This window comes from Sander vitreus, chromosome 11 (genome assembly GCF_031162955.1).
Source record: "Sander vitreus isolate 19-12246 chromosome 11, sanVit1, whole genome shotgun sequence".
NCBI lineage: Eukaryota > Metazoa > Chordata > Actinopteri > Perciformes > Percidae > Sander > Sander vitreus.
Genome location: NC_135865.1, coordinates 7,724,230 through 7,745,709, shown reverse-complemented (window position 1 = coordinate 7,745,709; position 21,480 = coordinate 7,724,230). Strand labels below are relative to the sequence as shown.

Genomic DNA, 21,480 nt, shown 5'->3' with positions numbered 1-21,480 from the left:
ATGGGATTTAAAAGGAGAACGCGTACTTGCTGTTTACAGAAAGTGGAGATACATGTACATACGTTTTTGTATGTTTAAAGAAAAGAAAAAAAGCTATACCATGACTACTCAGGTTTAGAGCTGCTTGTAAGTATAACTATTATACCTAGAAAAGACTTATTTTGTTGATCAATGGATTGGGCATCATCGGGTGAATGATTCCAGTGGTGTGTGCGTCTTACCTTCCTACAGGGGGTGCTGTACTGTTCTTTTCCATCACAGGTAATATCAGTTGATGCCCTCAGTAACACAGGCAACATCCAACAACTACTTATCACATCAGAGCGATGCAATTTGTACCAAAAATATAATGTTTTTTTGGACCTATAAGAAAACCTTAAGCTGGATGCCAAAGGTTGTGCCTCAAAAAGAAACGGTAGTAGTGTGCTATTAAAATTTACATAACCCTTTTTTCTTTGAAGTGCATCAGACATAATTTCATGACATGAAGCTGTGGCCCTTAGATGTCAGCCCATAAAGGGGATACATGTAAGTATTATTCAATCAGCCATTAACATTGTAGGATGTATTTAAAAAAAAAAAAAAAAAATTTAAAAAAAATCCCAGCAAAAGTTGTCACAAGAGTGACCAATTGTCCAAATGCTACATGACCTGCTGGATATTTTGTCACTGATGTCCTCATCCAATTGGTTGAATTTACATTTGCAGCCATGTACCTGTCCGGACACGTCTTCACATGATTTTCATACATTAAACGCTATATTGTTCTCAAATCTTGACATGACCCCTCTGTTCTTGACTGGGATTGTTACTCATTTATTTGATAGGAGTTTGCGAATTACTTGGTAAGCCTGAGGCTGGATTGTTGGTACACTTATTGGGCTTTAGTGTTAGACACACAGAGGGAAAGCAACTGTGGACAAATAAGCACAACCCACTCTTTACATCCTTTTTTCTTTTTCATTTCAATATTATGAATAAACTTCAAAGTTGCCACTACCCTGACACAGTATAAACCATGGTTGTTGCTGTCATTTTATTATGCATATAAACATGTTACTAGAGTCTAGGGGGAAGGAAACTTGGTGATTTGTAGAATGGAGCAGAGCTTGTATATTTGCTTATAGTAATGCCAAGTTTGCCATTTGTGGCGTGTCTCTTAAGCATAATTTTACTCATTGATTCCTCAATAACTCAGAGGAAAGCTAACAGGAAGTAGTTTACGTTCTCAGCATGGAAAACTTTAGGTTATGAAAGTTATGCTGTATATGGATTAGACACATTTTATCGGAACATACATATATTACACAGCAGAGAACTAGCGTTACACTGTATAGATACAAAATTAAGGTATTTATAAGATTGGCACATTTGAAAGATTGCTATAGGAAATATCCGAAGTCGGTAACAAAAATCTGACTATCTGTTCACATTTTTTAGGTTATATTAAAGTTAAATGTATAAAAGTGCTTCTAATGTAGCTTTATAAACTTCCACTTAGGAGTGCAATGGCTACAGGTCCTTCTTGATATACTTTGTTTGTTGTAGTTTCCAGAAAGGCCTGGGACATGAGCCCTTTGCACCCAAACTCACTACTAGTGCATCACTGGGGATAGATGGCTGGCCCCTTAAAGGGTCACCAAACAATACTTGATGTTTTGAATCAACAATCTGACGCATTAAATGTCCCCTTGAACTCAAAAGCATTCTGTCTTTGTGTAACTTAGCCACACAGTCCCTCTGGGTGACCACAGCAGTTCTTTTTCTGTGTTTCCCAAGAGTTCTCTTCAGTCTCACTTTGAGGAATGAATACATGCTTTAGCAGCTGGTCTGCAGATGGTCGTAGTCTCTGGTCACTGGAGTTGAGGGAAAACATATGAAAATAAGGGAACTTATTCCCAAACATGACTATTAAAAAAAATGCTCTGAATTAGGTCTCTTACTCAATTAGTTTCAAACTCTTAAGTATATGTTTTATTATAATTACATTAGGGAAAGATTCAGAGGGTATGTGAGTGTATGAAAGGAATTTCAAAGGAAGGAGGAACAGGTCTTACCTTGTCAAGCTGACTGCCACAAAGTTCTTGGCGTTATCCGAAAACCCATCTGGTAAGGAGGGCATCAACCCTCTTTGAGCCCCAATGTAGAACAAGGCAGCCATCTTGTCCATGTGTGCCAGTGGTGGTTTCCCTGTGGCCATCTCAAACACAGTGCAACCCACACTCCATATATCTGACTTCCTGCCATATCCTGTCTCATTGATAACCTGAGGAGTGGAAAAGATGCTAGGAGTCAGGCAAGCCTTAACGGGCAATTTTACGTTAAGCTGACAATGAAATAAATAGAACGGTAAGACTTTATAATAATGGTACAGGAATTATCATGACTTCATGCATGAAAAAGCATGAAGTCATTCATGTAGTACTTCATGAACTATCAGCAATGTACAAGGATTAATAGTATTTCATTCATGACTTAATGCAGGAACAATATGTTAATTAATGCATCAATTAAGGTATTTGAATCATGATTTCTGATTTATTAATGATGTTCATGTCTTCTTCACGGGTATATCTGTTGTTAAAGTGACAAGCTAAATAAACTGAATTGTAGTGTTGTAATCATGATTAACTAAACATTACTTCTTCATTACTTCATTGTGTTTGTAGCCCTTCAAATAAAGTGCTGACCCGGTCCATCGTTAACATTGATACATAAGATATGATTAATGGTGGAATATGCCCCAATCTCTGTGACCCCACAAATACAATAAAAATGTCAAGACTTTTTTTTGTGTTCAGACTCTTAGAAGTTAGTTAAAAGTAAGATATATAAATATCCTGCTTGGGTGAGCATTGTTCTCAGGTATTGCTGTTTGCGTTACGTTGTTGTGAATAAAGCGAATATAAAAATGCATTTGCAGTATACTGTATTTTGTGTCAATGCAGTGACCTTTGTATCATTTTGCCAACCCACTCCTTTAAATCTTAATACATTTAATTGTATGCCACCACAAATTATATCTTATTTATCAATGTTAAAGATGGATTAGGTCAGCACTTTATTGTCAGGCCATAAACATGATGAAGTAATGAAGAAGTAAGGTTTAGTTAACAATGATAACAACACTTCAATTGTTTAAGAGTATATGTACACTGGTGTGACTGGCAGGTATATTTGAAGAAGACATGAACATCATTAATAAATCAGAAATCATGATGATTCAAATACCTTAATTGATGCATTCATTTACATATTGTTCCTGCATTAAGTCATGCATGAGATACTAATAATCCTTGTACATTGCTGGTAGTTAATGAAGTACTACATGAATGAATTCATGCTTTTTCATGCATAAAGTCAGGCATGAATTCATGATAATTCAGGTACCATTATTATAAAGTGTTACCAATAGAACGTAATTCAAAAAGAGCTACAGATGAGAAGAAAATTGCTCTACATCTACCTCTGGTGCCATCCAGTAAGGTGTGCCGTGGACAGACTTGAGCAGATCGCCACTGTTGCTGGCAGTGTGGTTCAGGCAGCTGAGACGGCGCGCACAGCCAAAGTCTATGAGCTTGATGACGCCAGTGGGCATCAGCATGACATTGTTTCCCTTCAAGTCCCGATGAATCACTCTGTTCAGGTGAAGGAAGGCCACCCCTTTCAGGATCTGATGGGTGTAAAGAGCCAGGACACGCTCTGGCAGAGGGCCAAACCTGAGGGCATGAAAGGGACAGTGTTAAAGGCATTAGTAAAGACCAATTTCTCAACAGCTACTCCTGGGCAAGTTGTCAAGCTGTTTGGAATCAACCTAACCTGTGAAGGATGCTGGCGATGGATCCTCCTGGGATGTATTCCATGAAAATGGAAACCACATGCTGATAAAGTGAGGTACCCAGGAAGCCCACAATGTTGGTGTGTCTGAGGGTTTTGAGTAGCTCCACTTCCCCCTGCAGACGACTGTACTCCCTCTTTGCGTCGTCGGGGTCAGAGGCATCCAGTCTCACCTGCTTCACAGCTATCAGCTGGCCCTGGCTGGTCAGGCCACAGTACACCTGGTAAGAAGGCAGCAGTGATCGCCAGGGTTAGTTGAGCACCAGTGTCTGCTACGGTATGAATAATGTTTTGAGTATTTTTACAAGATTATTATAGAGAGCATGATTGTATAAATAGATAATAATATCTAGGGTCGGACGTTGTTGGTGTTTTTTAAAGTGCTCATATTATGCTCATTTTCAGGTTCATAATTATATTTAGAGGTTGTATCAGAATAGGTTTATGTGGTTTAATTTTCAGAAAACACCATATATTTGTTGTACTGCACATTGCTGCAGCTCCTCTTTTCACCCTGTGTGTTGAGCTCTCTGTTTTAGCTACAGAGTGAGACATCTCACTTCTGTTCCATCTTTGTTGGGAGTCGCACATGCGCAGTAAGTACTGCTAGCTTGTCAGTTGCAGAGTTTGAGGGCGTGCCGCGCTAGCAGCTAGGCGAGCATTATAAAACGTGTGTTACAAAGTGACGCACGTTCATCACGGAAGTAAAGGCTGGACTACAACAGAGCTGTTTGGAGCAGTTTGTGAACAGTGTTTTCTGTTGGAGATGGTAAGTCCCTTTGGGATGGACTTTGGGCTTTTTCACTTTGTAAACCTATAACGTGCACAAAAAAGATATATAACACAATAAAGGAAAGGGGAAAAGCCAAAAAGCATAATATGAGCACTTTAAGCAACATGAGAGCATCAAAAAGTTGGAGTTCTGATGGTCAACAGACCCACAGTTAGTGATACAAAGACACAATCTACATTTTTCTCATGCTTAAATGTGTGCTTAGCCTTTCTTTGCCATTGTAAATTCCCATACTTACTGTCCCATAGGCTCCCCTGCCGAGTACTTCACCCTTTGTCCATGTGATGGCGTCATCCACAACCAACCCAGAGCCAAGCAGAGCAGCACTGTCTTTTGAATTACCCTAAATATGCGACAAAATGCACAGATTTAATCTTCTTTTTCACAACCAACATCTGGGCCTCTGAAGCTTTAGTCAATTAGAATAATTTGGTTTCTCTGTAATATTAAGTCTATTTTTTAATAGATTCGAGGGTCACATGTGAACGTTAGTGTGTCTTATTTTTTATAAGGGACTGTACGGAAATTATTAAGTTGGTGAGGTGGACTGAACCTTATGTTTTACTTTGTTAAAAAAGGCCCTCTCCAGGTTTTTAAATGTCTTGACTTACAAAAACACCTGTTCCACAACATGTCAAAATAATATGTTAAATTGGTACATGTTTAATTGTGTAGACCCTTAATGTCTTAATGGAACTTCTAATGTGTGCCAGCAATCTATACATTAATAAAACCCTGATATAGAGATAGAACGGTGGACCTGTGCATGTGGAAAAGTCCACCTTTATCAACCATGGTGCAAGTGAAGGTCTGTTTATGTAACTAACTATATTGCAAAAGAAGGCTGAAATAAAAGATATACCTAGAAAAGAACCCTGCCCTGTCCTTCCAAAAAAGTCAGACTACCCTACCTTCAGCCAAAAGAAAACTTACAATACCCTCCCCCATTTCAGACTGCCCCTAATCATTTTTCATACAGTCCCTAATATTTGTGGGGTTATGAACATGATTGAATGTTTTTATCTGATTTCTTTTCATTTTCTTCTTTAAAATGTTGATTGTTCGAGATAAATAAAAAATCAAATCAAAATGAGTAAAGTTAGTGTTAAAAATGTGCAGTTCCAAATCACTCTTAATCTTGGCTATATGAAGTCATGACAATGACAATGCTTCTGTTTTATTACTTTTGACCGTAAAAGTTTACCTCAGGAATTTTATTTCTTCCTGACACACGCTCGTCTTCTCTGTTGGACTCCATGTTTTCGGAGCCTATGGATACATCCCTCTCATCCAATGAGATCAGCTCCTCTGCCAGACATTGCAGCAGGTCATCTGTAAGCGGCCCGTCCCCCACCTCATCCAGAAACTTCCGGTAAACTGGTGACATGGTGGTGTGGTTGCTGCTGGAAGACGCCCATGTATTAACCTTTAGCTGTTCGGGGCTTTGAGATAACACAGGCTTAGGAAACGGTGGGTTTGGGTTTCCTATTTCTTGCATATTCATGTGCAGGTGACTATAATCTTCAGCATGAGATGAACCTGTTGGCATAGTCAGTGTTTTGTCATAAGATTTGATTGTTTCAGACCCATATCTAGAAAGAGCCTCCTCTATGGTAGATAAGATAGTATCTTGAGCTGTTGTATGACAAATGTCAACATCCTTAGATAGAGCTAACTCAGCCTCTGTGTACCCATCTGCTTTAGGCATATCCTTGATTTTGTGTGTGCCTTTCCTTGGTACAGGTTTGTGAGTTTTAACCCTGGACGACACAAATCTTTGTTTGCTTTTAGCTGAAACCACTACACTCTCCCCCAGACTTTTCCTCTGTGCTTGTTTCAATGGTCTATGTTTGACTTTATGGCACTGTTGTGACTTCCTCGGCGGAGCAGACTGCACTTGTCTGTCCTTTACTTTCTCACTGGAGCTGGAAACTCGTAGGTTATCATAGATCGGACCAGCAAACATCTCGTAGATGGCCGGTCCTTCGTCCCCACTCTGTATCTCCTGAAACATGTCTTTGTAGGTGATGAAGTCCACGGCAGATTTAGACCTCGGTGTCCCAGCTAGACCTGGTCTCTTCAACTGACGGATGCTCTTCAGCTCCCTCAACGGTGGATTTACTCTTTTGCCCTGATAAATAAGCTTCTTTCGTGGTGACGGGGTGCCAGTGTAACAATGAGCACCTTTAACAGATTTAAGCTTTGACTTTACTTTTGTCACTGTCTCTCCACCAATTATTAGCTCAGGGCTTTTCCGGGTTTTATCTTTAATTTGTGTGGAAAGTGAGGAGTACTTCGGATTGTTTTTGGACTTGTTTCGATTTAGGATGCTTCGATCTTTGTGTGCTAGAACGTTGAAGGACTGCTGGCTGGTTTGAATGTTTGCTCTTAGTTCACAGTTCACGTTGGTTCTTCTCTCTTTGTTTCGGACAGGCTTTAAGGCTTTCAACATCTTCTCAGCCCTCTTGGGACCCGTGCTTGATTGTGGAAGGTTTACAGCTGGAGTAAATAACTGAATTTTCTCCTCAGTAGTGCTAGTAGTTAACTTTCCATCCTCCCTACGAGGGATTGGGTTATCTACTCTGATTTCTTCAAAACAGGAAACCTTTATAGTTCTTTCTGTCTGTTTGATATCCTGCAGGTCATTTCTGTATGTTTCTTCAGAGCATGCAACAACATGACCTTGGTCATTATTCATATTAAATGTTATCCCATGGCTAATCTCAGGCTCCGGGGTGCAACCCACATCGTTCTTTTCTTCCTTAGACTTTGATGTGATAGTTATTTCATTGTTCACAGTGTCTCCTTGTTGTGCATAGTTACATTTTATAAAGGACTGACTGCCAACAGGCTCCTTTGTATAGTTCACATTGGTGGCTTTGCCTTCACAGTGAGAGTTTGTAGCTTTTTTAGTGCTGAGAAGATCACTTGTATGATTGATAGGCTCTCCATCCAGGTCATGTGCTGATCTGTGGATCGGTGGAATATGACTGATCCTTGACTGAACTTTAAAATGCTGCCGGGTCTCCTCAACCAAATCAACCTCGGTGGAGCTCACATCGTTTGAATGCGGCAACAACTTGTCTCCTACGAACTTCAGATGTCTTTCTCCTGAAGCTCTCTCACGCATATCCCTCTCATCTTCCTCATCCTCCAGGTCGATGGAACTCTGGCTGCTAATGCTGCTGCTGGAACCGCTCTCCTCACTACCCCCTTTAGTGGTCAGAGGGCCAGTGCGTGGGCTGCCCCAGTACAGCCTCTCTCTCCTCAGCCGACTCCTGGAGCAAAGCGGGCTCCGGCTGATGGGCTTCAGGGGAATGTGGGGCTTTAGTTCTGGCAGAGCCGCAATGTCCCTGGGCCTTCTGTCTAGTGGTGCCAACAGCTTGGGCGTTCTGGGATGCAGAGCCGGCAAGGGACCCTGCGAGAACTGCACAGAATACAGACATACAGACATACAGTTATTCAATGGTTCAGACTGGTGAGGTAGACAATCTATTAGATGCATGAAAAGAAAAAAGGAATGCAAGTATGACAACTCAAATATGTGAAGATGCTATAAGGAGGGTTTTCTTGGTTGAAATTCACCTTTTGTTGATTTACAGTGTCTTGAGAACCCAGTCCTGCAGGCAGGAAGAGATTATACATTTTAAACGACATCCACACAAGTATCAGTATCAGCAAACTACAATACTGATTTGATTTTAAATCGGCCACTATTCAAAATTAATACCACAATAGTTCTATTCATACATTATATACAACACAGCTTCCTTTTTTACGCAATCCCTAAAGGGACATGGGGAATCTTTTTTTCTCATGCGCACAAGAACTACTCTCTGGTGCGGACAAGAAACTTTTGTCGTGAGCATACCAAACTATGTCCTGCTCATGAGATACAAATCTCAGGCTAGCAAAATTATGCTAACGAAGTACTGCTAAAGTGTGGCTAAAGTTAATATTTCACATTCACAGCATGGAATCGTTTGAGTTACCTCATCATCTTTAAGTGTGTTGATGACACTATCAGGAAAATTTCGTAGCGTTTTCCAGAAGATGACTACCTCCTCCTCGGGAGCAATTCTGACTGGTACTCAGACTGGTTTCTCGTGAGCACGAGATACTTTCGCATGCTCACGGGAAAAGTATCTTGTGCCTGCAAGACAGTTTCTTGTGCGCACAAGTAGAAAAAAAACATCACAATGCCTCTTTAGGGGCTCCGTACCCTTTTGGACATTCATAACATATAAGGAAATAAATGTAAACTCCTCTGTTCTAAATATAATACTGCTAAACGAGTCAAAGCTTTTATAACTACATTTACATACGGGTTTGAATGTGTGCTCTGGCCTGCATCATAGTGGTTGAACACAGTAGTGGTTCCATGATGCTGGGGGCTGATTGGCTGAGCTGGCTGTGCTCAGCCACAGACAGCAGAGCGGTGGAGGATGGGGATGCAGCAACCACACTTCTTGTTCTCTGCCTGTGAGGGACAAATCGAAATCTGATTTTTTTTGGTGTGTGTGTATGCCACAGATTCATTGTGTACAAAAAAGTGCAATTATTAGAAAATGGAAGGGCAGTAAGATAGATGTTCAGTATTTCATTCAATGTTTAATTTCCACCCGTCACATTAGGCTGGCAGTATTTTTCAATCCACTCTCTTTATATGTGATGGTGACAAGCAGGGTAATGAATCGACTATCTGCTATTGATTGGTCTTTCTTAAGTAATGCCAAATGCCGATAAATAATGAGTCCAGCTGCAGTATGTACCTGTGTTTAGGGGGTACTGGCAGGCAGGAGGTCCTGGTACTCAGTACACCAGGTGAGGGAGCAGGATCCAGATGGCTCCAGCGTCTGCTGTTGTCGCCCAGGCTCGGCAGAGACAAACCTCCTCTGCTGAGCAGAAGAGGAGAGAGCACAGAAAAATATGGGGTTAGTTTTGCCTTTGACAAGGAGAGAGTGTAGGTCGCTCGGGAGTTTATTAGGGTTTAACAGCAATTCCAAATGCTGATGAGTCTTATTGCCTTGTGCTGAGCTGAACATAATGCCAAAAGCCTCATTTTCCTCCCATCTAGCTCTAATACTGGAAGCTGATGCTATGAAATTAGAGACCTGCTCAAAGACCTTTATTCTCCTTGGAAAGCTTGGACTTGATTCAGTGGTGAGACAATGAGCTGATTCACCAAAGCCCTTTCTCCCCCTGTCCCTGTGATTCTAACCTGTTTGGGTAGAACAGGTTGTCCTCTGGACACAGTGACAGGTGTCTGCGTACAGGACAGGAGTGTAACCAGATAGGAAACTATTCGACTTGTTGGTGTAAAGTAAGAGGCAGTTGTTGACTAGCCCAGGGAGTGTGGTGTTTATACAAGTGACTGTGTGTTGGGGTGATGGAGTGTTAACTGTACGCACATTAGATGTTTGTGCGTACACAACTGTTTGTGGTTACTGTACGTATGAACAGATGTTGATGTGTGTGTGTGTGTGTGTGTGTGTGTGTGTGTGTGTGTGTGTGTGTGTGTGTGTCACCCTGCCCACCTGCTTCCCCTCCCTGCATCCTGGTAGGCTTGCCTGATGTCTCTTAGTGTTTCCATGGCGTTTTGGAAACATAGGGGGATTCCCTTATCTGCTCCACACACACACACACACACACACACACACACACACACACACACACACACACACGACAAAGGACTAATTTGCACTCAAATTTAAGTTATATATACCATATTTCTGGCCTGACAGAAGCCAAATATTTCCTACATTCAACTATTTTAATAATTGTTGAATGTAATATTTTAATAAATCTGATTTCATATTGCATTTCCTTAACTGTAAAGTGTTTCTGAAGCAGTTCATTAGGCTGGGGATTCATAAATGCTAAAGAACAATGTTACTGTGAATGTTTGTGAAGTTCATGCAGCACCTGTATCACTTGACAGGCTACAAATTTCTACATTCCTAAGCCATCGTAACACATGTAACCACAGGTAAACTGCTGCCAATATTCATATAGAACATATTGATACTCATCATAAAGAAAACAAAATTACCTGTTTCTGAGCCTGTTGGTCCATTCTGCTCCCATATCGACAATATGTTTAAGAATTGAATCAGATAGTTCCTCTCTGTTTATTTCTTTTCTCTATTTAGTTTTTGCTCTCTGTATTCTCAACATGTCATTTCCTCCATGTAACACTGTCTTTTAGTGATCTGCTCAGTCCTCGATGCTGTTGTGGCTGAGATACAAGACCGGCAGGCAGGTTTCTCAGCTGAGAGGTCGTATTGTGTGTGAGACCCCTCCCACCTAGTCACGCCTCCCTCTCTCCGCTCCCTATAGAAGGTGATCTGATGGCCTATTTGGGAGCTGACAGTCTATTTCTTTGTCACTCTAAAATGCCAGAAACAGTTCAAAAGTTTGACCTGTTTAAAGTAGTTATTTGGCATCAAAGACACTCATATCACCGTCTTGTGTTTTCTCTTCAGCCTTTTTTTCCTCTATGGACTAATGATACAAGTTTGGCCCTCTCTTACAAGCCCACAAAGTAAAAAAAAAAAGTTTAATTCCCATTTCGTACATCAATAGTCCACACCTTAAACCACTAAAACTCCAGGAGTCCTTGAAAGAGTCCTTACCTTGGTGGAGGCCTTTGTGACGGTCAGATAGAGGAGGGTACCCTGGAGACTCCAGCACTTCCTGGAAGAAACAAAAGTGAGCAATTTATTATATGTCCCAGTCTTAAAAAAAGCAGAGGCTGGTAGAAGTCCTGCAGAACTGATGTTAGCTCAGTTTTTTCTTTTAATATATTTCCAAATTAGAGTAAATAATGCCCTTATTTCATTTTGTAATGAATGTTTTAAATTCCTGTGTTCTCAGTTATTCGGTGAATACTTTTTCAAAGTTTGTCCGGAATGCAGAACAAGAAGAGATTAGAAGAGATTACAACAAAACAAACCACAAAGGCATGCATTTCATTTTTCAATTGTTAATATGATGACATGTATAGAAGTAAAGCTTTAGATTTAGATATAGCTCTCTTGGTGGTTTGGAAGTCAATTTAAACATTTTTGTTCATTTTTCAGTTATTCCAAGTAAACCCTTGGAATAAAGTGTATTTTTTTTTGTAGTTTTAACACTTCATGTACACATACATTACAACTGAGTGTGCCAGTTGGCCTTTGAGACTCGTATACCACCTGCTCTTCTCTTCCAGCTAACCAGCTGCCCTACTTGTCTGCAGCATCTATATAGCATCTACACACACACACACACACACACACACACACACACACACACACACACACACACACACACACACACACACACACACACACTTACTTATTTAAACAGCCAAATTACTGCTTCCACGTGTTTGTCTTCTGGGTGACCACTCACTGCCAGTCTGCCTGTGTGTCTGTTAATTGTGGCTACATGTCTACAACAGCCAGACTGTTGCTATCAGTGAACCGAGCAACACTCTGCACTTGCATGCGTGAATACAACAGATATAATCAAGGCGGCTCATACGGGTTTTGTTGCTGTCATGTTAGTCTCACTTGAACCGAATGTTGTTCCCCTAAAACCTGGACAATTCAATCAATTACTGAATCCAAGCAACCTCTCTCACAAAGCACTTACTTACCCCTGTGTGGCTGTAAAGGAGAAAGCTGTGCTGATGGGTTGGTGTCTGCGTGGGGGAGGCAGCAGTCGACTGATAAGGACAAAGGCTCTCAAGGTCCAACTCTATGTCCGAATCTCCAAACTCTGAGTCCAAATCCTGGCATGGGTATTTGTCAAGGGCTGGGAGTGACATGGAGGCAGCATCTGCGCAAAATCAGAAATTATTCTAACCCTTTGTTGCCTGTATTGACGCATCAAGAAGGAAAACTTTTTCTCCCAGTTACAACAAGAGCAGGTCAAGAATTTAAAAAAAATACTCCAAATCCACATTTGGGTAAACAGGGTCCACACCTCTGTGCTGTTTACACAAGACGAAGGAAAATGTATTTCCTTGCACAAGGTGAGGAAGTTAGTGTTCTAAAAGTCAGAAAACAACATGTTTTTGTTTGCTTTTGATCTCTGTTTCTCCATCTATGTGTCACTGTGTTTCTGTATCGCCATCCTCGATACAAACTCTGACTCCCACACTCTCATGAAGGCTCTTAGCCGAATGCTGGCTCAAACATACACAAACAAGCCTTTCTTATAACCTCCCACATAAGTGCAGGCTTTGAGTGCTACTGCATAGGTTTTACTCTGAAAAACAGGATCATGAATGAACTTGGTATGCTGTTTGTGTGTATGCCTATCAGTGGCGGTTTTTGGCACGGGCGAAGCCGGCAGCCGCCCGGGGCGGCGTTTTTTCATGACACATGGGGGCGGCACGAGCACTTAAAAAAAAAAAAAAAAATCCTCGAAGCGTTTTTCTACTGTATTATCTATCATTTCACCGTGTGGGGAATTGGCAAATTGGCGCCCCTGCTTGCTGAGAAGGTGCCGTGCAAACACTGCACAGAGAAGCTGTGTGAGAAGGGGAAAGGGGAGCGGGGGACAGTTCACCTCTGGGTCGAACGGGTTGCTGGGCATAGGCGCCGATACAGTTGGTGCTCCGCTAATACTCACAACACGAAGCTGGTCGCGGTGTTGCGCCTATGTTGCTTGGTCTCCCAAATGGTCCGGACAAGGGGGGGGGGATGATAAGGATCTATCGGAGATCTACCCCAACTTTTGGACTGCTCTCAGGATTGCACTTACTCTGCCAGTCACTGTGACTCAAGCAGAGAGGAGCTTTTCAAAGCTAAAGTTGATCAAGTCATACCTGAGGTCGACCATGTCCCAGGAACGGCTCACTGGCCTTTCCGTCAGTATCAATCACTCAATAGGGGAGCAGATTTCATACGATAACATCATTGATGATTTTACATCAAGGAAGGCCAGAAAGGTCAGGTTTTAGTTTTAGTTTGTGTTTTCTGTTCTTAGTGCTATAGTGTAACAATTAGATTCTCTTTAGTGCGTTTTCACATTTGTGCGATGAAGGATTTGTGCTATTTAGAATATTTATTCTATATTTTATTTGCATATTATTCTTAATATTTTATATTATTGTTGCTCTCTGCTCTTGTTACATTTTTTATATATCTGATTGTATATATTTTTGGCACATTTATATATATATATTATTATAACAACATAAGTGAAAGAGAAAAGTGTATTTCTCAATTGCACAAATCTTTCATTAGAGCATTTGAAAAACACACTTATGAGAATCCAGTTATTTAACTATTGCAATTACAACAGGAAACACACTTTTTAAGTTGCACAATCTCCACCTCCAACATTTTCAAAAGACAATGAACACAATTCTGCAGGAGGGGGTCTCGCCCTGGGTGTAATTCAATGTAGAACTGCCCCTGATGCCTATATGTGTGTAAGAGAGACAAGTGTGTGTGTGTGTGTGTGTGTGTGTGTGTGTGTGTGTGTGTGCGTGCGTGCGTGCGTGCGTGAATGCTTACACATAATCATGAATAGGTAGGTGTGTACATGCATGCTTTGCACTAAACACGCAGTTTAATAAGTAACTGATCAATGAATCAGTAATCAACGTAAAGCCCAAAGCATGAGGAAGTCAGCAAGTGTGAGCAACATTTTCATGTGATGAGAAGGCCATGATATGAACAGAGAATTATACGTATTTGTTACTCAAGGTTGCAAATGGATACCCATTAATTAATGCATGTAGTACAAAAGTGTTACGTTCTGTTTTTCAGTTTCTATGTTTTACTTTTTCAGGTCATGTGTTGTATGTGATCCTGTGTGGGGAAACAGCACACAAAAGAGAGCACTGATCCTTTTCATTTAAAAAAAAACTTTTGTTAACTGGATATTTCTAATCAGACTATATTTATTTTTGAACGAAGCATGAGAATGTACAAATAGCTGAATAATCCGTACTTTCCCAAAGCAGCTCACATGCACTGTTGGGATTAAGATCTGAATTTCCCCTTAACTTTTAAAGAAGCATTAGTAGACTTTTTTGGCCACTTGGGGCAGTGGAAAAAGCTGTAAACACAACATTGGCATTTTATCACAATATGGAGTTGATATGGGGAACTTGCCAGTTAACAGTTACTTGCAGACACTGAGCAACAATAGCATTCATTTGATGTTGTGTTTTTGGCCCCCTGATGAATGCATTCTTTCTTTTTTAGGCTTTGGTTTGGTCTCCACCAAGTCCTAAAGGATATACTTGGATCTTTAGCTACTGAATGCTCCACTATGTTCACTAGCTAGCTGCTAACTTTGTCTGCCTGTCGTTTTGTGTGAGCACGTAGCATACAGTCAGTTTATCAGAGCTTTTCTTCTGAAACAGCTACCCGCTGCAGTTGGAAACCAGGGCTGGAAGTAACAATTTACATTTACTCTATTTACTGTAACAAAGCCTTTGTACTTGTACTTTTTTGAGTGTTTTAAAAAATCTGTACCTTTACTTTTACTTAAGTACTTTGGTTACACTTTACTTGAAGGTATCTACATAAGAGTGACATGACACTGTCATGAACGTGTCATAAACATTATAAACAAGTCATAAACGTTTATGACATAATGGTTCTGTCATTAAGTGTCATTCGGTTTTTGTCATGACAAGTTATGGTTATGGTTAGGGTTAGGGTTAGGGTTCATGTGTCATGACTGTGTCATGACAGTGTCATGACTGTTCATGACACTGTCATGTCACTCTTATGTAGATACCTTCAAGTAAAGTGTTACCAGTACTTTTCATCACGAGTATCGTACTTCGCTACATTTCAAGTCACATCGGTAGAGAGTGAAAACAAAAGTCACATTCACTTGACATTTAAAAATGTAATGCAGAGAAGTGTAAATGACTACTTGTTGCCTTTTAAATTTCTTTTAAGTTAATTTGTACACAAGCACTTTTACTTTTATTTAAGTAAAATCTCTTTAAAGTAACAGTACTTTTACTTGAGTACAATGTTCTAGTACTCTATCCACATCCACAACACTGATTGATTGAATTTGCAAGTGTTGGCATGTGCTGTGCTGTTTTTGTGTAAGTGTGTACCTGTGTGACTTAGGGCCTCAACCATCATATGAATGATGTCCTCCTTCAGAGGGCTGTTGATGTTAGCAGCGTAGTGGGAAGCAGACTGGCCACTGTGGTCTCGTACCCGCAGGTCACTGATGGACAAGTATAAAGACAGAGGGAACAAGTCTAAGTAGCAGTGTTGTGGTACTCAAGATCGGTCTTGGTCTTAAGACCGGTCTCAAGACCACTTTTTGAAGGTCTCGGTCTCGGATAAAGAGGACTCTGATTTTATTTCAAGACCGGTCAAGACCACAACTGCAGAGATATCACCAAACTGCCTGTGCATTGTCTGATTTATGTGTTAACATCATTAATGTGATTGCATGTAAAACTTCCTGCTTCAAATGCAACCAATAACTTCACCCACTTCTAATTTGAAATTGGTTACTGTTAATCCCCTCTCGCCGCCCCCTTAACACGGTCTTTGGTGTTTTTTGCCCCCAACGTCTCCTCCCAGGCAGCGCGGCAATGGTTATGTTTAGGGTTAAGGTTAGGGTTAGCTGCCTGGAAGGCGCCGTTGGAGGCAAAAAACACCATTGAGCCCTTAACATACACTCCCAAAAAGTGAATGCGAGAGACAGGAGAAGAGGCTCTGGCTGTCTGGCATTGGTCTGGTCTTGGTCTTGTCTCGGTCTCAACCCCACAAAGTCTTGGTCTTATCTTGGTCTCGATACACTCTGGTCTTGGTAAAGACTTGGTCTCGGTTTAGGTGGTCTTGACTACAACATTGCTAAGTAGACACAGAACGGCTGATATTTAAAAATGTGTTCCCTTGGCGTTTACTGTACATTTCAATTTGGTGTGTTAATGTCAGCAAAAAGTTGTTACTTTATGCCAAAGAAATATCGAGCCCTTGTTGGTGCACAAAGTAGAATTATTGTTATTAGTAGTAATAGGAGTATTTTAATTCAAGATGCAACCTTCTCTGACTGCTGGTGGTGTGACTCTAAAGAAAAGTTTTTGTGTGTTTGTGTGTGTGTTTCTTTTTCTTTAGTATATTAATGCATGAATAAATGTGTGTTTTCTTACGCTGAGAGTTCCAGCAGTTCCTTTACCACTTCCACAGGTCGGTGTTCCCATGGCAACGGTATCGCTAAGGCCTCAAACAGGTCAATGTCCCGAACAGCAAGCATCACAGCCGTCAAGCCATCACAATTAGGAACATTCACATCCACCTTGTCTGTCTGAACCTGAGACATGCAGACAGACACAAACATCAACTAGAAGGGCAATCAGAGAGTGCAGACCTCTGCCAAGGAATGCCCTATTTCACAATGTTAATACATTGTGAATTTTCCCAGTCTGGAACTCATTTTTCTGGAACTCATTTTACCGACATCACATGAATGCAGCACAAATCTCGCAATGTTGACGAAAGTGTAAAATAGTGAAATGGACTACACCATTTTGTAAACACAGCCATAGTAAGAAATACAGAGAGAGTTTTGTGGAGCTGATAGTCTTAATTAGCTTTGTATCAACTCATTTGGTGATGGCTTGACGTTCATTCATATAAAATAGTTGCGCACTATAGCTTTAAAACATCATTTTAATCATTTAATGTATCTTTTAAACACCTAAAAGATCTGTGTGCTACAGCATTAAATACAGTTGGAGGCCAGATAGAAAACACACAATACACATTATTCACATGCCTGCTGTTTAGATTACACTTATTATTTGAACGAAAAGCACCTGATGCTATTTCTCTTCAACTTTGTGTAACTTTCCTTTAGTTACACAAAGTTGCACAGTGACATCATGAGACATTAATACCCAGTTGTGTTTTTGTTATATGGAAACTTAGTTGTTCCCTTTGCTCATCAGGGACATCCTCTACCACTCACTCTGTAGCTGCGTGGGAGTCTTACCAGCAGGTGCTGTAAAGAGTGCAGGTCTCCCTGCCAGGCAGCCTGCAGCAGCTGTGCCTGGGGAGGCAGATGAGGCCTCAACATCCACCCCAACACTTTCCCCTGGAGCTCAGGAGGGCTAATGTGGAGTGCTGTCTGCTGGCTGCAATTACATAAGGTGACATCAGCCCCGGCCCCCAGCAGCCGCTGTACCACCTGTTACAGTTACAACACCAGCAGGTAAAACGATGAATGACACAAACAGGATTAGTACACGTTTATCACATGTACATCTGTAGATGGAAATAGCTGATTTTGTGAAGCTACATACCTTCTCCTTGTTGATACAAACAAGGCTTTGTACATTGGTAAATTCTCAGTAAAATCAGCTGTAATTACAGTAAATGTGTGTAATGGGAAAATTACATTTAAATGTGACCTTTTGTTTTTTTTTGTCTCTTTTGAAGTTGATTCTGTCATGCTGAAATGAATGTGACCAAACAAATGTATAAGGTTCACTGAAAAACATTCTGTTCTTCAGGCAGTTAGAGATAAAACAGGAACTTTACCTTGGGGGAGATAGTGTGCTGAGGGGAAGACGTCAGCCGAAATGGGCCCAACAGATATTTTCTATTTCTATATATTTTAGATTGTCTGCTAGGAGTGCTGAGTCATGTTTACTAAGAATGGGTACACCTTGCACTCAGAAGTGTATATAAACCAACTGTATTTTTTACTTGTGAAAAGACAATAAAGTAGTACAATAAATACAAAGAGCAAACTTGGTTTCAGTTCTCAACTCTCTTATTTTTGTTTGACTCTCACAAAACACTCTGCTGCAAAAGAAACATCAACATGTGACTCATCTCATTTCACAGGACATCAGTGGGGGGATTGTGTCTCCCCTGTGTTACCGGTAAGTCATATGCTTGTTTGGAACATGCCCCCCCCCCGAGAGGGTGCAGAGGAGCTATATAAACAGCAAGAGGCAGGTGATGTGGAACATTAAAAACATTACGTTATTGATAGGAAAAATACAACCTGTCTCACAGACACATGCTCACCTGTCGGAATTTACCTGCTAGAAGCCCCCCACCCCCCACCTGAAATATGATTGGCCCCCATGGTGCCCCTCCCCAATCCATCAGAGCACTGTCACTTGCCTGCCTGTTCTGCCAATTTTCCCAGCCCTTGTCACATGACCAATTACTGTTTCTATGATGACTATCCAAAATTCTGATACCATGGAACCAGCACTGGAATTGTTTTTTTAAAAAGTGGCAGACTGAGCCTGTAGTATAGAAAAGGTGTATTGTATTCGTATGTACAATTAGTTTAAAATGAAAACAAGTGAAATTACTAATGAATGTGATGTCCTATTTAGCTGAATTACAATTGGTCCCACCTGTGCCACCCCACTTAAAAAATCCTGGAATCACCCCTGTTTACTACTGAACAATGGACTGATATTAGATCTGCTAAGTGATAGGTGACCAAAGCTAAACCATAATTACACAACACCAGACGCTCTCTCTCACACACACACACACACACACACACACACACACACACACACACACACACACACACACACACACACATTTACACAATTTACCTCAGGCATGCCTTTGTGACAGGCAACGATAAGGGGAGTGGATCCTTCCTCCTCCTCATCTTCAGAGTCGGAGACCTCCAAATCCTCCCGGCCCTCCACCTCTTGTCCATGGCTCACAACCAGGACTTCTTCATTTTCCTCCTCTTTCTCTCTTTTCAGCATCTCATTAACACTCCTTATCTCTCGTCTCTTCTCGCTTCTCTCCATAGTTCACAGGATCTCAGTCGGATCTGTGTGAATGCAGTCGGACAGAAGAGCCGAGTCTAAGCATGAGGCCAGACACCACTTGACCTTTTTTTGTTGTTATGGAAAAAGACAAACAAGAGAACAAAATGACTCAGGAAATAAATAGTTATAAACCCTGCATCGATGTGGTTCTATCAGCTCAGTGTCTTAGCTAGTCTGTATGTTTGTGTGATCATCACTGGGATGTTTGCCTTGGGCTGTAAGTCTCTAATGATCCTTTATTCCCAGCAGAGGCAGCACAGAGGGCGTGATAGGAATTATTTCTTCCCATTATCACTGCTGGTAAGTCACCATGATAAACATCAGTATGCTTTAAATGAGCCACCAATGACAATGTGTGTGTGTGTGCGTGTGTGTGCGTGCGTGCATTCGTGCATGTGTGTGTGATGTGTCAAGTGATACAGGTGCTGCATGAACTTCACAAACTTCAGAGTAACATTGTTCTTTAGCATTTATGAATAAATATATAAATAAATATGGTATATATATATAACTGAAATGTGTATGTAACTGTGTGTGTGTGTGTGTGTGTGTGTGTGTGTGTGTGTGTGTGTGTGTGTGCACAATAGAGACATGACTACCCCTGTGGTTTAATGTTTGACAACACTAACAGAGCAACAGTCAAGATGGCCGAAATGTCTGATATACAAACAATTATACCCTATAGATATATTACAGAAGTGTCTTTTAGAAGATATGAAGGATTTTTTTTTCAGCAGCTTTAAAATAAGACTAACAACCATGATTTGGAATACAATGTTGAAATGAACAACTGTTTACTTACTGTAGTGATGTCATGTTGTTCTTTTAGCTCCCGTTCTTCACATTCCTTCATGAGCTCATCTAGCCATATGTCTTCTCGGACCCTCTGTGGACATTTGACGAGCAAACCTTTTGATCCTTTTCAACAGACTCTCCACTCTATTGTTTCCTCTCCTTTCTTCTTCTTTTCCCCGTACGCCTCCTGCTGTACGTTTACATTTGGTTGCCTTGGAGATGGTCAGGCTGACAGACTTAGTTTAAATGCCAGCAGGCTGTTTGCTGCCTGACACCTTTAGACCGAGTGAGACCTGCAAAATTAATGTTAGACAACATTTTTTTTTTTTAAGTATCATTTAGTCAACTGTGGAGTGAACTTGATGGAGCTAGACTTGATATACCGTTGCTTGCTTGTAATCTTTGCACATGTAAACATAACTGATTTCTAAAGGAACAAAATACTTTTTCATGCTAATTCCCAGATTTACTGGAACTTCATGAACAAAATAATGTGATGAACCATTAATGATGTACACCAACATCATCGCTTGAATTAAACCTACAGGGGATCTTGAACAGAACACAAAAACTATAATCATCATGTAATAAAATATATCAAAGTTGTGTTTCATACTTACATCAGTCATATGCAGCAAATTGATATAATACCATTCAGTAATACTATACTTCCAGATGGTCACAGCTCCTCATAGACATTAGGGAAGTTTAAAGAGTAAATCCACACTTGCATGGACAAAAAAACCCATTGCTGTACTGACCTCTGTGGGTTAAAAGATGTATGTACAGTTAGCCTACAGTGTGGTCCAGTGTGAACTGTACCATAGCTGTGATGTAGTGTAATGCTCCAATGCTTCACATTGCAGTATAATCATACTTTTTGGCAATGTAGACATGTTGATTTCAGCCTTTTTATTAAAGTGCTCCTTAATCCTTCGTTAAAGATAAACACATTTGTCTCCAGATGTAGTTTTTTCTTGTAATTAGCTCTTGATGTCCTCTTGATAATAGAATACTAATGGGGTAGACAGTCATTGACATCATTGTGTGATCACTCAACCCTGATGGTAGATTCTGATCTTGTTCTTTACAACTTTTACTTCAAATTGTCATACGGTTTACCATTTCATCTCCTGTTTTTGAGTCACAGTCCTAAGCTTTCCTCCTTGACTTTACATCAGTTTTCACTTCATGTTTTTGCTTCATGTCCTTCTTGAATAATTTGTACTTGTAAGAAGTGCTTTACTAACCTCTC

At 40.7% G+C, this 21,480-nt stretch overlaps 1 protein-coding gene across 1 annotated transcript; it reads right to left on the bottom strand.

Moving 5' to 3' along the window:
• Nucleotides 1-568: 568 nt before the first annotated feature.
• map3k19 (mitogen-activated protein kinase kinase kinase 19) lies at nucleotides 569-12,518 on the bottom strand. Its single transcript, XM_078262870.1, has 12 exons — nucleotides 12,273-12,518; nucleotides 11,266-11,326; nucleotides 10,168-10,255; nucleotides 9,403-9,528; nucleotides 8,956-9,110; nucleotides 8,216-8,250; nucleotides 5,835-8,057; nucleotides 4,869-4,973; nucleotides 3,820-4,058; nucleotides 3,467-3,719; nucleotides 2,058-2,266; nucleotides 569-1,856 (listed from the first exon to the last, which is right to left on the bottom strand). The coding sequence occupies exons 1-12, from the start codon at nucleotides 12,441-12,443 to the stop codon at nucleotides 1,724-1,726; spliced, it is 3,798 nt and encodes a 1,265-aa protein (XP_078118996.1). The 5' UTR covers nucleotides 12,444-12,518; the 3' UTR covers nucleotides 569-1,723.
• Nucleotides 12,519-21,480: the final 8,962 nt, after the last annotated feature.